Source organism: Melanotaenia boesemani, chromosome 2 (genome assembly GCF_017639745.1).
Source record: "Melanotaenia boesemani isolate fMelBoe1 chromosome 2, fMelBoe1.pri, whole genome shotgun sequence".
NCBI lineage: Eukaryota > Metazoa > Chordata > Actinopteri > Atheriniformes > Melanotaeniidae > Melanotaenia > Melanotaenia boesemani.
In genome coordinates, this window is record NC_055683.1 from 16,235,213 (window position 1) to 16,255,678 (window position 20,466).

The window sequence follows — 20,466 nt, forward strand, 5'->3', positions numbered from 1 at the left end:
CCTGTAGTTCGCAAATCAGCCTCATGTTGGGGTTGATGGCAATCATCCACATGCTGCAGAAGGCTTACTCCTCCCTGGACAGACCCAACACCTCAGTCCACATCATGTTCTTCGACTTCTCCAGCGCCTTCAACACCATCCAGGCTCAAGTCGTTTCATGTCTGCAACAAGGTGCTGCAGATGTTTTATCAGTCTGTTGTGGCAGGCACCATCTTCTTTGCTGTGGAGTCCTGGGGTGTGGGCATTAAGGCAAATGATGCCAACAGACTGAACAAAGTGATCAGGAAGGCACAGTCTGTTGTTGGCTGTAAACTGATCACCATGGAGGAGGCGGTGGACAAGCTAACGAGTAGCTTCAGGAACAGACACATTCAACCCTGCTGCTCTAAGGAATGATACAGGAAGTCCTTCCCACCTTCTGCAATCAGACTTTACAACTCATGGACAGCTACATCCTGACCATAACACCACTCTATGGCTCTACTGACCTCAGCTATGTATCCACACTCTGCACACTTTGCACAGGTGATATAAAGGCTAATCAGACTTGCTGGGCTTAAGTCACAGAGTTTAATGTTTGTTCACATTAGACAATAATACTGCCAGTTTCTAATGTTCACAAAAATGGACTTAGTTTTTATGGGGTCATTTTCTTTTTTCACCCACTCTCCCCCTTTTTTGTCATTTTCCTCCCACTTTATTCTTTTTTCTCTCTCTCTCTCTCTGCACTCTTTTTTTTTTTTGTATGGCCACACACGCACGTGTGATGCAACACAAACACACTTGTCTCTTCATCTTCTTCTGACTAGATGCTGCTGATGTTTGTGTGTTGGTATGTTTCTTTGCAGGTACGTTTGATGATTAATGTACTTTTTCAAATCATCATTATTCTATTTTTCGTTATGTATCATGTTGTACTGCGGTAGTTTGAATTTTTTTTTGTGATCTGTTTTAGGCAGCCTAGACAACTGTTATTTCCACATTTTAATCCTGTCCTTTTCTCCTTTTTTTTTCCCTCTTCCTCTATCTCCCTGTCAGGTTCAGCACTGACATATAAAGACTAAAGAAAATAAGATTACAACAAAAATAATAAAAATATCATGGGCAGCCATGTATATATCATGTCTCCCTTGGTAGAGCAAATCTGTCAAGCAAAATATGGCACACAGACCACCGTTCTGTATGTTAGGATGCTGGACAGGACAGGGTAAAAAAAAAGAAAAGAATAATTGAATTAAAATAAATAAAATTTAAATATGAAAATTTTTAATGAAAATTATTTAAATTCTAGATTTCATGAGAAAGTCAAACATTTGTGGTGAAAAATGAAGCAAAACATAAAATTTCTGAAGTAAAATGAATCTTTAATTCAACATGTGAAAATGTCAGAAAGTCCAAATAAAGACAGAATGAAGCAAACAAACTAAGAGTAAAACACTGGGAGGATTTTCATTTCCAGCATCATGAAGTGAAACTAACTGCAGCTGACATGAAGTGAACACAACATCCTGATATTCAGTGTGAAGCTTTGACTGGAAACAACATTTGGATCCTGGAAGAAGCACAGCTTCCATCTTTAAAGGACTGGAAGAGGAAGATGTTTTCAATGAATCATTTAGAAGAGTTTCACACAGAAACTGATTGAATCCATGAATCTGAAAAGGTGTTTCTGAGTGAAAGAGACAGACATGTACAGACTGAACTATCTGCCAGAGTTTCTCTGCTATGATCAGACTCTTGACATTCAACACAGAGACACCCAGGAACCAGGAAACCAGATCCCAAATCCAGCATAGAGAGGATGAGAGAATGTGGTGATGAAGGTCTGGAGGTGGATCAGTGAGTCAGAGGAGACTTTGTAGAAGGACAAAGAGCCAGCAGGACAGTCCACATACACTGCTACTCTGTTAGAGACAGAGGAGGAGGAGGAGGAGGAGATGGGTGTTTTTCTGTTATTGTGCCAGACAGAGTAACCTTCATCATCAGAGCAGCTCAGACTCCAAGACTGATCATTGCATCCAAACCTACAGTCACTGCTGTCTCCTCTCCTTCTGATTTCTCTGTAACTCACTGATATATAAACACCTCCTCTCCACTCGACCTCCCAGTAGCAGCGACCAGTCAGAATATTTTCACACAGCAGCTGAGGATACAAGTCAAATCTGTCTGGATGATCAGGATATGACTGAAGCTCCTTCACACACGTCACCTTCCTGTTGTTGTCAGACAGTTTGAGGTTTCTGTCCACTGTGTTCATGTTGATTGTGAGTGGACAGGAATCTGATGGAGAGAACAAACACAATCCAGCTGCAGTTATTGATCTATTGACACTTTGATGTTGACTGATGAATGAGTGATGGGAAAGTGTGAAGATGGTTGAATGTGATGAATCCAATGAAAAACACACTTACACTTCTTCAGACCTGGTCTCAACCATGGTTCTCCAGCAGGCTCCACCCTGAAAGCAGGAGAGGGGTCAGAGCATGCTAACATCCTACGGCATGGCTCTGATACACATGTTCTGTTCTATTCTATTCTACAGTCATTTAGCAGATGCTTTTATCAAAAGCAACTTACATCTGAGAGTAAGAACAGAACAAGCAAGAATTCAAACAGGAGGAGACATAATTAAGTAGTAGTCAGACTGCTTTGAGCTTACTGAAACCAGAGTCTATGTTTATCTTTGAAGCAATGTCTTACTTTTTTTCTTTTTTTTTTTTTGTTATATGACGTTATAGTGCTGACAGTAAGAGATTTTGGAGGAATGTTTTTTCTTTGTTTGCACTTAAATGTAAAATAGCTTAAACGTGTACTTAGGATTATTGAGTGCTTTTTAATACTAAAACAAGGAGTTGAGGATTTTGGGTTCAAGTGACAGGAAGGTTTTTGTTATGTTACTAATGGAGTTCTTGGGGAGCTTGCTATGTTTTTTTTGGCCGCCATCTTGTTGTGGGGTGGGTGGGCAAAAGGATGGTCTTTATGATGCCAGTATTGGCTTATTAGCCTTTATAAGTCACATGCAGTACATTTTGGGTCCACTATGTTCTTTATAATCCTGGAACTTTGACACCATTGGTATTTATCATTGTGCACACAGCTGAAGACTGTGGATAGAACATTAAAGTTTGTCAGCTGGAATGTCAAGGGTTTAAACCATCCTGTCAAGAGGAGAAGAGCATTTTCACATATTAAACAGTTTAAGGCAGCATGTATTTTTCCTGCAAGAGACATGCATACGTGGCTCTGATAGTTCCCACCTGATGTTGCAGTGGGCGGGGCAGCACTTCTACGCCTCATTCCAAGAGAAAGCCAGGGTGGTCTCTATTGTTGTTGACCAAAACTTTCCTTTTGTGCATCACATTGTTATATCAGACACTAATGGCCGTTTCATTATTGTCTCAGGGAAGTTATATAATACAAAGATGGTACTCACTAATGTTTATGCTCCAAATGTAGACAATGCAAGCTTTTTTGAACACTTCCTTTCCTCTCTCCCAGACCTGAGCTCATACACTCTTATACTAGGGGGTCATTTTAATTGCTGGTTGGATCCCACTTTGGATCACTCTTCTTTTAATCCAGATTTAGGTAGTAGGTCCTCCTTATTCAGTCAGTCTTTCTATCCTATTCTGGTGTCTCTGATGTGTGGCATTTCCTTCAACCAAATACGAGAGAATATTCTTTTTTCTTACACATACTTTTATTAGGATTGATTACGTTCTCATTGCTAATGAATTGTTACTACTGGTGCGATCCTGCAAAGTAATATCAGACCATGCCTCTGTTGTATTATCTCTGACCCTACCTGACCTTCTTCAAATTAAAAAACACTGGCTCTTTAATTGAACTCTCCTGTCAGATGATGATTTTATGACATTTATGAAAGAACATATATCCTTTTTCTTTCAGACAAACATGTCTCCGGATACATCCAGTCAGGTAGTCAGGGATACTCTTAAGGCGTACCTCAGAGGGCAAATAATTTCCTACACTGTAAATATGAAAGAAAAAGGCCCATAAAAAACAATAAAGATAAAAAATATGCTCAAGTTAAACAACTCGAATGAAGCTTCAAACCAAATTTGATTGGGCCTCAACCCATCCTATCAAGTGCCAATTCTTGAAAAACAAGCACTTGTTCTATATCCATGGTGAAAAATCAGGGAAGTTATTAACTAACCAGCTGAGAGGACTCAAAGCAAAAGGCAGATTGCAAATATAAAAATGGAAGATGGTAACATTACTTCAGATAGCACAAAGATTAATGACACATTCAGGAATTGTTATTCTCAACTTTACACCTTTGAATCCCCAAATAAAACTATACTAATGGATAATTTTTTTAACCAGCTAAAAATTCCCACTCTCTCCCCCGGCCGTAAAATGAGATTAGACGAACTCATAAAAAAAGAGGAGATAGATGTTGCTATTTCCTCAATGCAGTCTGGGAAGTCCTCGGGACCCAATGGGTTCCCCATGGAATTCTTTAAGGCATTTTCTTCACTACTCTCGCCTCAGCTAAGCACAGTGCTATCTGAGTCATCCGAGCAGGGCAAGCTCCCACAATCATTTTACAAAGCATGTATCACTCTCATTGCAAAAATAGATAAGGCTACATTGGAGTGTTCTTCATACAGGCCAATCTCTTAATTAAATGTTGACGCAAAAATTCTGGCCAAAGATTTGGCCTGAAGATTGGAGAACATTTTACCATCCGTCATATCTGAAGACCAAACGGGTTTTGTCAAAAATTGATATTCCTATTTCAGTATACATAGACTATTTGATATTTTATACCTCCTCTCTGGTGCGATGCCTGTGTGTCCTGTCTCTAGATGTGGAGAAAGCATTTGATCAGATAGAGTGGACATATTTATTTGCGACCCTAGAAAAATTTGGATTTAGTCTGAATTTTGTCACCTGGATCAAATTGTTGTATTCTAGCCCCGCTGCTTCAGCCCTCACCAACTCTCAGCTGTCACGACCTTTCAACCTCCACAGGGGAACCTGGCAAGGGTGTCCTCTAAGTCCTGTGTTGTTTGACCTAGCCATAGAGCCATTGGCAACAGCAATCCGCAGTTGTGAGAATATCTCTGGTATATCGAGGAATGGAGCAGGAGACATAAGGTGGCTCTATATGCAGACGACCTCTTTTTATGAGTGAGTTTCATCTCATATCAGGATACCTCCCTAAACACCATATTGTCTATACTGAATGATTTTAGCCAAATCTTGGGATATAAATTAAAATGAAATAAATCTGAACTTTTTGTTGTCAGTGAGGGGACACCAGTATCAGACTACTCCAGTTTCCCTTTTACGATTGTAGAAAATAAACTCATTTACCTTGGTATTACAGTTACGAAGAGGCACAAGTGCCATTTCAAAGAAAATCTTCTCACTTTGCTGAACCACACAAAATGGTGCCTGTCACAGTGGTCACCCCTTTCTACATCCTTGGATGGCCAAATTAATTCTACCCACCCTAACTCAGTGGCTGAGAGACGTTATGTTTTATTTAGGCCTAGAAAAAATGCATTTTTCAATTTGCAATTCCAGAGAAAAGTTTAAAAAAGTACGGGGACCATTTCTGGAATACTTCCATAACCTCCATCTAGCTAGGGAATGGATCCCTTAACCGCATTTTACTTTGTCTTTATATCAGCAATACCAGGTGTGTAAATCAGCCCTTTCTCGGGCTTTTGTTCTGATTCTTTCATGTACAAGTCTGGCTCGGTAATGATGGGTGGGCGGGGTGGGTTGAATAAGTTTCATTTTTCTTTCTTTCTTTTTCTTCTTTTTTGTGCTTCTTTTTCTTTTTTCCCTACTATATACAGACAGGTTAATTGTTCTCGGCTTGAGTTAAATGTATATTTAACAAACCTCCTGTCAACATTGTATAACTTATTTATTTGGAAACAAAACTTTAATAAAAATATCTTACAATATTGTACATTTCAGAATTATACAAAGGGAACACAAATGGGTTAGAAATTTAAAGCTGTCTTGCAGCAATGGAGGGTGATCAATCCTTGAAAGCCAGTGCTACTAATTCGCACAGTTGTTCCAACTTTGTTGGATTACTTACAACCTTGTAGTCTGCATAAATGCAGTGTTTGAACACACTGTGGCACCATACCCTTGTGAGCATCAGTATTGTACTGCAGAAAGTGGTCTGTTACTACAGAAATGGCAAGAAAAAGGCAGTTAACAATAGAGGAAAACGGTTTGCCTGGGCCAGGAAACACTGCCATTGGACTACTGAAGACTGAAAGTAGGTAATATGGACTGATGAATCCGAATTTGAAATATGTGTGACATACACTGTCAAACATGGAGGAGGAAGTGTGATGGTCTGGGGCTGGTTTGCTGGATCTGGGCTCAGTGACTTGTACAGAGTGAGTGGCACCCTGAACCAAAACAGCTACAACAGCATTCTGCAGCACCATGCAATAGCTTCCAATAGCTTTGCATGCACCTAGTTGGTCAGGGGTTCATCGTAAAGCAAGATAATGACCTAAAACACTATTTCAAGCTGTGCCAAAACTACCTCAGGAAAAAAGAACAAGATGGTAAGCTTGAAAACATGGACTGACCACACAGTCTCCAGAATTAAACCCCATCAAGCTGTTTTGGGATGAACTGGACAGAAGCGTTAAAAGCAAAGCAAACTACCTGTGCCAGACTTCTGCAACAGATATGGGAAAAACCCTTCAGAAGAATATTTGATTTTATTGTAAAAGGAATGTGTGTTCAATTGTTATATCTCCGAAAGGTGGCTACTTTGATAAGTCAAAAGTTTAAAATACATTTTGGTCTATAAATTGATTCATTGATTTAGTTTTTTTTTAACTATTTGTACTATGCTTTCATTTCAGAATACATTAAACTGCATAATTTACAATAAATAACTGGAAAAATTAGGGTGTTCTAAAACATTTGGCTGTTGAGTGATTATTGACAGTAAAGTGACAAAGTCTGGACAGTAACCCAATGACTCTCTCAGTCGTTCTGATCTGATTCCTGTCCTCATTATGAGTCCGAATCATAAAATGCTAAGAAAGAACTTGTGTGTTCCTGTCTAACTCCTCTTTTCAGATCAGATCAAGAGGAAGGGGTTCCACTAACTGTCTCAATCATTTTGATCAGCTGTGTGCAGCTAATTACAGGAAACTTAAAAAAATACTCCAAGTACATTCATGTGTGACATTGCATGGAGCACCGGCACCAACAGAAGACGACATGAATGAAAGAATCTAGAGGGAACAAGTCTTCAGGGACCAAAATACTTCCTACTCTATATGTGTCTCATCTAAATTCATGTTGTGGGTCTGCTGCTGTGATTCAGCATCAGGAGCCTCCAGTAAGTGGGAGAATCACTGAGCATCATCATTCATGGGAAGCTTCTCATCAATCATTTGCTTTAATGTATCTATACAGAGGTAGGAATACAGGTAGGAAAAGGCTCCTACATGTGTCATTGGTCATATAACACTCATATTCAGCATGAATCAGGACTGAGTGAAGAGCAGAAAAAAATGTCTGCAGATCTTTCTCCTCTATAAGACATTGTGTGGCTGCAGCAGCCTCTCCATACCTGAGTCTGTGTGGATCCTTCAGTGCAGCCATCAGCAGCTTCACTCCTGAGTCTCCTGGATGGTTGTATCTCAGGTCCAGCTCTTTCAGATGGGAGGGGTTGGAGGTCAGAGCTGAGGCCAGAGAAGCACAGCCTTCCGCTGTGATCAGACATCCTGACAGGCTGCAGAAAACAAGTATGACAGAAACCGAGAGAACTGCTGTGAAACTAAAGCTGAATGTCATCAGAAACACTGGACCTGTCTCACATTTTTGGCTTTGTGTCTTAATTTGTTCCAAGTTTATGACTTCATGACTGTTTGTGAGAAATGTCAAATTTCAAATTTACAAAATATGAACTTAAAATTGTGTTTTTTTTTTTTTTTGTTTGTTTTTTTGGTGATGAGAACAAAGTTGACCTGGAAGCTTGAGGGTCCTGTTCGGTATCTCAGCTGTTCCTAGGATTGATCTCTTCTGGATAGAGATGTCTGATGTTTATCCAGGTATCTGTTGGAGCCACTTCTACAGTGTAGGAGACATGGCCCCCAGTGCTCAAATGACCACTGGTACAACTTCATCTTCCAGGATTTCTCCAGTTCTTCATTGTGTCCTTGGTATTTCTCCAGTTTCTTGTGTTCCATTTTCATGATATTTCCATCTTTAGGGATGGCTACATCCATCACTATGGCTTTCCTTTGCTGCTTATCCATGGTCACAATATCCGGTTGACTGGCCATCACCATTTTGTCCCTCAGGATCCGGAAGTCCCCCAGGTTTTTAGCCCTCTCATTCTCCACCACCTTGGGAGGTGTTTCCTATTGTAACCTAGGGGTCTCCAGTCCATATTCTGCACAGATGTTTCTGTAAACTACGCCATCTACTTGGTTATAGTGTTCCTTGTATTCTTTTCCTGCCAATTTCTTACCCCCTGCTGTGAGGTGCTGGATTGTTTCAGGGGTCTCTTTGCACAGCCTGCACCTGGGATCCTGCCTGGTGCAGTAGACGTGGGATCCTGCCTGGTACAAATTTACCATCCTCACTCATGCAGACACTAGATAACTGGATAAGTTTTTAAATAGGTTCCACTGTAATGGACACTATGCAGTGAAGGGTTAACTGTTAATTCAAATTAAATAAGGAAATGCACATCATTTAGCTCTATTAAATCAAATTAAATTAGTTTGACTGAAAATTATTTTGATTTTCTTCTTTTCAATGGCAACTTATGAAAATGAGTGGGATTGACTTACCTCTCGTATTTTGCATAAATATTCAGCCCACATCATTAAATAGAACAAAAACAGCCCTAGAAAAAAACTAGGTTCATTCAGTTACTTATCTGAAAAGTTTTGTTTGTAAAGCACCTTAAACTTATTACAGACCCTGAACCAAGTTTTGAGAGATTCAGGATGTGGAACCGGTTACTGGTTCTGGTATGTTCATGTGGTATAAGAGGCCAAATTCAGAGACATTCGTACAAACACATTCTACAGGTTTTCTATTATTCATTAATAAAATCACATTTTAAAGTTTGATGAATCCTGACCTGAGAGTTTCTAGTTTGCAGTTTGGACTCTTCAGTCCATCACAAAGCTCCTTCACTCCTGAGTCCTGCAGGTCATTGTTACTCAGGTTCAGTTCTGTCAGACTGGAGGACTGGGAGCTGAGAACTGAGGACAGAGGTCCACAGCTTCTTTCTGAGAGACCACACGCACTCAGCCTGGAAACAACATTACAGCAAAACACAAATGATATATGTGATGAAAAATTCAGCCCTCATGGTGGAAGCAGACTGAAGGACCACCTGTAAGGCAAGGCATTATTTGTATAGCACATTTGATGTATAGGACAATTCAAAGTGCATAAAACATTGAAAGCATCACAGATATTAAGAAATAGTAAAATGCAGTAACAAATAGCAAGAATCATAATAAAATCATGAATTAAAATGATTAAAAGCAAGATAAGTTAAAAAGTTAGCATGCAGATTTCATGCATAATCGCGTGAGAAAATAAATGTTTTTAATCTGGATTTAAAAATGTCTACATTTGGTGAAAGTTTAATCTCCACTGGCAGTTTGTTCCACTTGTTTGCAGCATAACAGCTAAATGCTGCTTCTCCATGTTTAGTCTGGACTCTGGTCTGAACTAGTTGACCAGACTTCTGCTAAGTTTATATTCTGGGCATAAACCGTTCTGGTATTTGTAAACAATCAGAAGGTAGAGAAAATCAGGTTTCTAACCCTGTTATTGTCTCCATGTGGTGGATTTAATTGCTCAACAACATCACGAGTGAACAATGATTCAGCATGGTGGCTGAACATTAGATTCATCCAACAAAGTACATCATGTACCTCAAGAACTAATCCATCAGGTTGATGGGTGGGGCTGATTAATTTCAGATCAGTGAGGAATAGAGTTTAGCATTTATCAGCACATCATGAGCTTTGTGATGGTGGAGCTGTGTCACACCATCAATGAGCCTGTTTACATGAACACCAACAATCTGATCATGGTCCGATTCCTGGAATTAACAAGGTTAATCAAGTCATCATTTTGACAGCATAAACTGATATCTTTTATCAGATAATCTGGTTATAAAAAATCACATTAACACACCTCCATTCATCCCTAATACTCTTCTAGCTTAGTGCATGTAGACACACATCTGATTTCTTTGTTTTTTATATCTTTGTACAACAAACTGTACTATATTAAAAGATGAAAGCAATGCAGTCAAAACATGAGAGGAACACAAAAGAAAAATACGACGAAATGCAGCAGTGTGAAACCAGAGTATAAACAAAGTAAAGCATTCACAGGTAATTTGTTTTGCAGGATTATTAACTTTCACTTTTTTTTTTCTTTCTTTTTTTTTCTTTTTCTTTTTACCTGTCCTGTCCAGCATCATAGCAAGCAGAAGGATAGTCTGGTTGCTGTGTTGTGCCGAACAAGTTTGCTTTGCCAAGTGGAGGCTTAAGGGTATAAGGCTCCTCTTGATAATCAGATTCATTATTTAATGTATTGAATTATGAAATCTATTAAATCTTGCTGGATCTGACTGGAGGGGACAGAAAAGGAAGAAAGACAGCAAAAAGAAGCAAAAGGGAAAGCAGAAAGAAGAAAGAGAAGACAAAAACACCACAGACAAAAGGCAACAACCCTTCAATCCAAACTATCACCAGAGTGCTATGCTTGTACATAAACACACCAGCAAATTTCCTACAATTTTTACAGAAAACCAGAGCTGCCAGTGATCAAGAGTCCTTAAACAATAACCCAATCAAAAAGACATATTAACTTTCACATTAGCACAACTGATGCTAAGACTGTAGGTGATGTCATGTTCAACAAAGACCAGATGTTCTACAGATATCTGGAAGTTTGAATATTACATCACCAGGTATGTATACTCCATCAGAAATCCAATATCGGATGGAAAATATAGTCCAGGGTTTTTCATAATATCACATATCAGAAGTGCATATAGATGTGTCACAGTGTTTGGCTGGGGTCAGGATTTCCCAGCCGTCCCTGAAGGCATCCTCCCTCCAGCTCTGCTCTGATTGCTGATGCGCTCCACCTGTGCTATGCTCTTTATATACCTGTGTGTGACAACTTCTCTCTGCCAGATCGTCTTGGTTTATTCCCTGCACGTTTCCAGCCCTGTTCTTCTGCCTGCCTGCCTGAATTGATCTCCGACCTGCTTCTGACCCGGATCTTCTGATTCTGCCTGCCCCAGTCTGGTAACTCTGTTCTGTCGTTTGGATTATTCTGGAACTCTGACCTTTTTGGATTGTCTCTAGGACTAGGATTTTGGATTACGGACTTAACCTTTATTACTGGAAGGACCCCTCTGGACTCCCATCGGAAGGATTAGTCTGGAGCATATTAACCCACTACTAGCCCCATTCTAACCATCTTTAATTCAGCTGCTCAACAGAGTCGCGGTGGAAATCCTTCTGGCTGCCCCTATCATCTCATCCAGAAATATCTGCTGTGTGGGACTCCTTCATGCCTTCTGGTACGTGGCCCCAGTCAGTTGAGTTTTGTCACTGATTATTCTGCCTGCTCACCCCTCTTCTCCTATGTTCACAGACGAGCTACCTGAAAGGATCCTGACACCGCCTTCCAATCCAGTACATTGTTCAAATAAACTATCTTTACTCCAATCCTTGGGTTACTGACTTTCACTGGGTCCAGTCTGCTGAAACGTGACAAGATGTGTCTATATAATTATTACAATAGTGTGATTTCTCCCAGTTACTGAATTTTGATGGTCATGCATCTTGAAGCTGTTCTCGTCCACTGAAATGCTGCAAACCACATACCGCAATCAGTTTAATATCCAGATTATCAGATGTAAATTCAAGAGATCTTGGAAGATCTAATTAAAAAATCCTGCAGCTTTTCATGTGAAGCTATCCGCAAAAAACTGTTCAAATCTTTGTTCCATTATTTGATAAAAGAACTAGGGCTGTCAAATTAAAATTTTTAATCACATTAATCGCTGCTTACATAATAATTAATCATGATTAATCATCATTTGCAACTAAGCCTGCAATCTTCCAGTATTTTACTGTATTATATCAATAGAAAGAGCCAGTGCTTAAAACAAAATTAATGTTAACTGACCTTCCCTTGGGTAAACTTCAGTAAACAACTGTTGATAAAAATATATAATATTGGCTGTTTGTTTTACAAGTTTTCCTTCACTTTTTTACAATTTCATCACTTTAGTTTTAATAATCAATTCAATATTTTATCAAATCAAGATCTAAAAAGGTCTTATTTGTGCCTCCATTTTCCTGACCAGTGCCCCTCCTTGGCCCCCCATCAAATTATGTGTAGACGCCCTCTCCTAATCTGCTGAACAATAAATGCAACAAGAGAGACGTCTGTCATCATTCAACAAGAAGAGAAGGAGGGGGAGGAAGCACACTGCAAAGAAGACCAGAAAGCCACTAAACTAGATAGCCAGGTTTGTGATCAATTTTTTTTTTTTTAATGGGGAAAATGTGCAGGTGTGGAACCCTCACAACCCAAAAAGTGTGGGTGTTAAAACACCATCATCCTCCACTGGGAAACGCCCATAGGTATGACAGAGAAATAACAGCTTGTCATGCTACACAAAGGCAATTAATTGTGTTAAAAATATTAATGTAATTAATGACATAAATTATTTAATCAATCGTCTTTTTAAACTCCAGCAGCAGTATATTTCTCCACATCCTGCTATATATGTACTTACAGAGCTTTGTTGGAAGCTTTGACCACTGGCAGCAGCCTCAGAAGAACCTCCTCTGAAGGAGAGTATTTCTGCAGGTCGAACACTTTCAAATCTTCTTCTGATGACAGTAAGATGAAGATCAGAGCTGACCACTGAGCAGGAGACAGTTCATCTGTGGAGAGACGTCCTGATCTCAGGATTTGATGGATCTCCTCCTCTAGAGAACGATCATTCAGTTCATTCAGACAGTGGAACAGATTGATGCTTCTCTCTGCAGACACATTCTCACTGATCTTCTCCTTGATGTACTGGACTGTTTCCTGATTGGTCTGTGAGCTACTTCCTGTCTGTGTCATCAGGCCTTGAAGGAGGCTCTGATTGGTCTGCAGTGAAAGACCCATGAAGAAGCGGAGGAACAAGTCCAGGTGTCCATTTGGACTCTGTAAGGCCTCGTCCACAGCTCTCTGATGGAGATGTTTTAGATCTGGTTTCTTAAAAAATGTGGACCACCTGAAGTGTGATTGTTGTTCTACCATCAGGTTGACTCCAGAGTTGATGAAGGTCAGACGGACATGAAGAGCAGCCAGAAACTCCTGAACACTCAGATGGACGAAGCTGAATACCTTCTCCTGGTACAGTCCTCTCTCCTCTTTAAAGATCTGTGTGAACACTCCTGAGTAAACTGAGGCTTCTGTGATATCGATGCCACACTCTGTCAGGTCTGATTCATAGAAGATCAGGTTTCCTTTCTGAAGCTGATCAAAAGCCAGTTTTCCCAGAGACTCAATCATCTTCCTGCTCTCTGGACTCCATGTTGTATCTGTTTCAGCTCCTCCTTCATACTTGACCTTCTTGACTTTGGTCTGGACCACCAGGAAGTGGATGTACATCTCAGTCAGGGTCTTGGGCAGCTCTCCTCCCTCTCTGGTTTTCAGCACATCCTCCAGAACTGTAGCAGTGATCCAGCAGAAGACTGGGATGTGGCACATGATGTGGAGGCTTCGTGATGTCTTCATGTGGGTGATGATCCTACTGGCCTGCTCCTCATCTGTGAACCTCTTCCTGAAGTACTCCTCCTTCTGTGTGTCAGTGAACCCTCTGACCTCTGTCACCATGCCAACACAGTCAGGAGGGATCTGATTGGCTGCTGTAGGTCGTGTGGTTATCCAGAGGCGAGCAGAGGGAAGTAGATTCCCCCTGATGAGGTTAGTCAGCAGCACATCCACTGAGGTGGACTCTGCAACATCAGTCAGGGTCTCATTGTTGTGGAAGTCCAGAGGAAGTCGACTCTCATCCAGACCATCCAAGATGAAGACAACCTGGAACTCTTCAAAGCTGCAGATTCCTGCTTCTTTGGTTTCACTAAAGAAGTGATGAACAAGTTCCACCAAGCTGAACTTTTTCTCTTTCAGCACATTCAGCTCTCTGAAAGTCAGTGGAAATGTCAACTGGATGTCCTGGTTGGCTTTGTCTTCAGCCCAGTCCAGAGTGAACTTCTGTGTTAAGACAGTTTTCCCAATGCCAGCCACTCCCTTTGTCATCACTGTTCTGATTGGTTCATCTCTTCCAGGTGGGAGTTTAAAGATGTCTTCTTGTCTGATGGTTGTTTCTGGTCTGTGTGGTTTCCTGGATGCTGTTTCAATCTGTCTGACCTCATGTTCATCATTGACCTCTGCAGTCCCTCCCTCTGTGATGTAGATCTGGTTCAGAAGTGTTGGGTTTCCTGCTGTAGCAATCCCCTCAAACACACACTGGAACTTCTTCTTCAGACCAGATTTTAGTTTACCTTGGCAACCTGCAGCAAAATATTCTGAAAGAAAAGAAGAAATAAGATGAGTCAGTAAAGATTTCAATCCTCTGAGGAATGAGGATGTGAATATGTGATGTTCATGTGTTGAGACATCAGTAAATGTGTCATTTATCCAGCAGCTTCAATCTTTAGAGAAATCCTCTTACTGCTCTGCAGACGCTCAGCCAGCTCCTCCTGCTTCATCGTCCTCAGGAAGTCCACTGTGATCTTCACTAACGCCTCTCTGCTGCTCTTCCTCTGCTCCTCTTCCTCACCCTCCAACACTGAGCTTTCTGGGTAATCTGGACTCAGAAGCTTCTGGATCTTCTTCAGCTCCTTCTTCATGAAAGTGATCATGTTGTCCTCCAGCAGCTTTAAGAGAAACGATTTGAAGGACACAATCAGACTGAAATCATGGAGCCAAACATCAGATCCATGTTGGACACACTGACAATCCACTGGTCTACAAAGGTCAGCATGGAGATGATGTGAACAGAAGAGATGGAAAAGTAGTTGTTGTACATGTACAGACCATAAATATGGAGTCCAGCTGTGTTTGATGCTGCTGGGCAGACTGACCACTGGGAAACTCTGAGCTCTGCTGATCCACTCTGTGGAGGAATCAGGAAGAATCACATCACATTCTGTCACATGGAGAAGCTGCTTTCAGCTTTTAGGAAGCTCTCACCAACACCTTGATGAAGCTCTCCTTCCCTGCTGAAGTATTCTGGAGCAGGGCTGTCATCACCACTGTGTGGTTGTATCAGAATGGATTGACTGGGCAGATCCCTGTGTGAATGTCTTTGACTTTTTATGTGAGATACAGCTGATTATCTTTGAAGCTTCTCATTCTCATCATCATCTTCCTCATCATGGTTCAAACAGTGAGAGGAAGCCAATGTCAGATGGAGATCGATGAGAAGAACTGTTAGAGTTTTAAAACCAGAAATAGTTTTGGTTTGTTTGTGAGTCAAAGGGAGTTTTAGGGAATGTGCTTTACATGTGGAACATGCAGGAATTTTGTTCCGTGAAAGGTTTGGAAGTTTTCTAAAATAAAATAAGCCAAAAAACTTCAATCTGCCAATAATGTTCAAGTAAACCAACTCAACAGCATGTTCAAAACTATAATTTTCTACATGTTCACAGAGCAACTTTACTGTGTTTAGGAAATGGAAACAAAGGTGGTATTGGAAGCAGCAACACATTCAGCAACAACTGTAAATGCTGTGACAGCTTTTGTCCACTAGATGTCACACTTTATCTCATTACTGTGCTAACATTAGCTCATGGTGACTTCCTGTTTACTTACCTTTAACCAGGATGCTATTCTGTAAGCTCAGAGAGACCAAGGGCTAGCGGACATGTTAACTATATTGTCAAGCAAGACTAAGTTTAACCAATCCCCTCCCATTCGGAGCTACGAGCGGGCAAAGTGGTTCGTACAATTATTTTGTAACCTTCATTTGTTGTTCTACACTCTGTATGTTTGTAAACTCGTTGTTTATTTCATGTTTTTAGTTCTACGGTGGTGACGGTCTGATGCTAGCAGTGCTAATCAGAAGCCAATAAAGAAAACCATCTGTATTTAAAGAACCGGAGTCCTCGCATGCTTCAGTGGGCGGCATAGTAGAACACTTCACCGCGTCCAAGTTGAAGACTCCATAGGAAGAAGGAAGCCCGGTAAAGCTATGAGGACGTCGGGTAGAGGAAGTCTGCAGATGAAGATGTATCGAGTGCTCTGGTGAACCCCTGCACTGGAAAGGAGAAAGGAGCGGCGGTGTGAACGAGGCTAAACAAGCGAGCACGGTGAAGACGACGGCTCGGAAGTAGCGCGAGTTCAGAGCTGCCTCAGGACTTTCTACCGCACAGGGATTTCTCTGCGTTCATCATAAAGAAACGGCGGACTTTTCTCTACACCTGGCTGCATCATAAGAGACATGTGACTGCATGGGTAAAGTCATTCATGTTGACTGACTGCAAGTTCAAGGTAGTACGTTCTCTTCTCTAAGTTTTGCATTTCTTTGCATTGCAAGTGTGTGCATTGTATTCAGATTGTGTGAAAGTTGCTGTTAATGAAGATAAGTGGCCATTATTATTTGTCCTTTATATTGGCCTCCCTGATTGTGTTTGATTTCACTGAATAATATACTCTGGAAGTGATTTTGCGTTTATGTAGCTTTATAATTCTGAATTTTATGAAGCCAATTTGTAGGTGATATTTACTTATTGTAATTCCAAGTTTAAAAAGGTCAATTTTAAGTTGATATTTACATTTCATTATCAGCCAACTGTACGGTTTTCATCTCATTTTTGAGCAGTCTATAAAATAGACATCTGTTGATACATTCAATAATCAAGCTCAGGCACTGGCAGAATTCATTCTAGTCTGTTTATAGAAATTTAATTAATTTGTTGTGTCATATATGACTGTAAAAGATAAGTGTCTCAGATCAACTTAACATTTTCACTATCCATACTGAAAGTAAGAATAGACTGATCTTTCCTTCTAATACTTCATTTTAAGGTCTAATACTATTGTTAACATGTCACACAAAGGTGATGTAGACGATACATGTAGCGCTCTAGAGAACGCTAATATTGATGAGCCAGTAGGAGCCACTACTGAAGAAAGACAGGCTCAGTCTGAGACACATAAGGAAGCTGATAATAGTGAGAGAGCTGTGTCATATACACTAGACTCATCACCTCAGGCTAAAGCAGATTCTACATTGCCTGTAGGCGTTAGAAAAAGTGAACGCACGCGGACGCTTACTGAAAAAGGTCAAGCTCTTGTGGACACTAAGCTGAAGAATCTGAAAACGAACTTCAAGAAGGCGTATGAGAGGTGGAAACACAACATAAACGGACTGAAAAAATCCATCAAAAATAATGATGATTCTGAAATAATGGAGATCATGAGTAAAGTAAATACTACCCAGCTTGAGATTGATGCTACTTATGTCAAAATAAGAGGGATTTTACATCCGGATCATCCAGATTCAGAAATCCGTAGGATCAATGACACATGCCAAGCGCTCACCAAGGTTGCAAACAAAAAGGCTCAGCACTTTCTTAATGACACTGGTTCAGAAGTTTCGACGTGGCCTGATGCTGAATCTGTGTTTGAAACTACAACCTCTAACGTCTCTTTATCTACAGAAAAGACCAGACAGTCTAAACAGTCTTCCCACATGTCACAAGATGCTATACAAGCTGCAGCAGAAGCAGCTGCCACTAAAGAGGTACTCAAAATAATGAAAACACAGAGTGAGCAAGAAGAAGAAATTCGAAGACTCGAGCAGGAGGATCTAATGCTGGAGGCTGAAAATGAAGCAGAGAGCGCCAGGAAAAGAGCTCAGTTTATAGCAGAGAGTGCAGCTAGAAGGATGAAGCTAGCGGAGAAAAGGAAAGATGTTGAACGGTTAGAAGAACTTAAAAAGCTCAATGCTGCAAAGGCCAGGCTAAGGGTGTACTCCCAAAGTGTTCATGGTGATAATGAAGAAGATCATGCGTCATTATCTCACTTATCCAGCACCTTCCCCAGGTCTCTCATCAAAAGAACTGCTTCCTCTAGCGCTTTCATCACATCAAGCCAAGCCCACTCCAACAAACCAAGCCACAGTCCTACAGCCTCACCAGGCTGTTGTCACTCAAAGCCTGAACCCACATGCACCCATCTATACTTCAATATCTGTGCCACAGGCAGCCACTTTTATGAAGGCAGACATAAGTTATCAGCCCATGTCCACTAAACCTCCTCTCTTACAACAAACTGAATACCATCAAGCCTCTCCAACTCAAAAGGCTACACCAGATACATCCAACGATCTGTTGAGATTATTAGCTGAAGCTATCACTGCAAATCGCTTACCAATCCCAGAACCTGCTGTCTTCATAGGAGATCCCCTCAAGTACACTGATTGGAAGCTTTCTTTCTTAGCTCTAATCGATCGAAAGAACCTCCCAGTCCAAGAGAAACTGTTCTTCCTCCGCAAGTATGTCGGCGGGGCAGCCAAAAGAGCTATAGAAGGTCATTTTTTGGTGGGAACAGAAGCGGCCTACTGTGCTGCCTGGAGCGTGCTTGAAGACAGATTCGGTGATCCCTTTCTGATCGGCAAATTGTACCGTGACAAGATACATACATGGCGAAGAATTGCACCCAAAGATACTCAAGATCTTCGTGAGTTTGCTGATTTTCTAAGCAGCGTTGAATCAGCCATGCCCTATGTACCAGGGTTACAAGTTCTCAACGATTGTGTTGAAAACCAAAGGATAGCACAAAAACTCCCAGACGGGTTAAGTTCACGGTGGAACAGAGAAGTTGTAACAATCCAGGATGAGACTAATATGTTCCCTGACTTCAAGGACTTTGTATCATTCCTAAAGAAGGAGGCTCGTATAGCCTGCCATCCTGTTACATCTTGGCAAGCTATGAACTCAAAGGAAGAGAAATCAAGGTCAAGTGAACAAGAGCTCTTTAAGAAACATCAAAGACGCAACATTGGTGTCAAGACATTTACTACAAGCTCAAGTGAGAAGACAGATAACAAGTGTCTGTTCTGCAAAAGGTCAAACCACTCTTTACATAAGTGTCACAAGTTCATCGAAAGACCAATCGAAGCGAGAGTCAAGTTTGTGCAGCATGAGAAACTCTGTTTTGGCTGCCTCCAAACTGGTCATCACTGCTCAGGTGGCCCTGCCCCCTCCTCAATGCAGTTACTGCCCCCCAATTTTAACCCTCTTTTTTTAATTGCAAACAGCACATAATATATTCCATCACTAGTGAGGGAGGGAGGGGGATGGGGTCTTCAAGCGCCCCTGTCTCCATGGATGGCCCGGGGGCGGGGCGGGCCGGGTGGCCTGTCGCGTTGGCCCGGGGCGTAGGCGGGCTGTCCCGGGGGGTTTTGGCTGCTGGCCCTGGGGGGAAGGTGCTGTTTTGGGGGTGGGGAGTGGGGGGCGGGGGCGGGGTGGGGGGGTGAGGGCCTGGCTCGTGTCTCCTCGCCTCCTGGCTGGGGCTGTCCCCCCGCGGCGTGGGGTGGCGGGAGGATGGTGGTTGGGGGATGGTGTTTGTGTGTGTGTGTGTGTGTTGGGGGGGGGGGTGGTGTGTGGGTGGGAGAGTGGTGTGGGTGTGGGGGGATGGGTGGTGGAGGGATGGTGTGTGGGAGGGTGCGGTGTGTGGAGGTGGATGCGTGGTGTGTGGGAGGGGGGGTGGTGTGGGTGTGGGAGGATGAATGGTGGAGGGATGATGTATGTGTGGGAGGATGGGGTATGTGTGGGAGAATGTATGGTGCAGGGATGGGGGAGTGTGTGGGAGGATGGATGGTGGAAGGATGGTGTGTGTGCGGGAGGATGGATGGTGTATGGGAGGGAGGATGGTGTGTGTGTGGGGGAGTGGTGTATGTTTGGGAGAGTGGGTGATGGAGGGGTGGTGTGTGTGTGTGGGAGGATGGGGTACGTGAAGGTGGATGTTTGGTGTAGGAGAGGGAGGACGGTGTATGTGTAGGAGAATGATGTATGTGTGGGAGGATGGGTAGTGGAAGGATGGTGTGTGTGTGTGTGTGTGGGAGGTGTGAAGGTAGATGAATGGTGTATGAGAGGGAGGATGGTGTATGTGTGGGAGGATGAGTGGTGGAGAGATGATGTGTGTGTGGGAGGATGGGGTAGGTGTGGGAGAGTGTATGGTGGAAGGATGGTGAGTGTGTGGGAGGAAGGATGGTGTGTGTGTGGAAGGATGGATGGTGGAAGGATGGTGTGTGTGTGTGGGAGAACAGAGTATGTGAGGGTTGAATGGTGTATGCGTGGGAGGATGAATGGAGGAGTGGAAGGAGAGTGTGTGTGTTTGTGTGTGTGTGTGTTGGTCTGGGGGGGGGCA

General features: G+C 41.9%; 1 protein-coding gene across 1 annotated transcript; it reads right to left on the minus strand.

The window, feature by feature from the left end:
* Positions 1 to 1,598: 1,598 nt before the first annotated feature.
* LOC121656950 (protein NLRC3-like) lies at positions 1,599 to 14,352 on the minus strand (the record flags this gene model as incomplete). The annotated part of the gene is made up of 5 exons (XM_042012217.1): positions 1,599 to 2,280; positions 2,412 to 2,421; positions 7,636 to 7,759; positions 9,122 to 9,295; positions 12,827 to 14,352. Coding segments are annotated over 5 exons (2,370 nt in total), but the record flags the coding sequence as incomplete, so codon positions are not given.
* Positions 14,353 to 20,466: the final 6,114 nt, after the last annotated feature.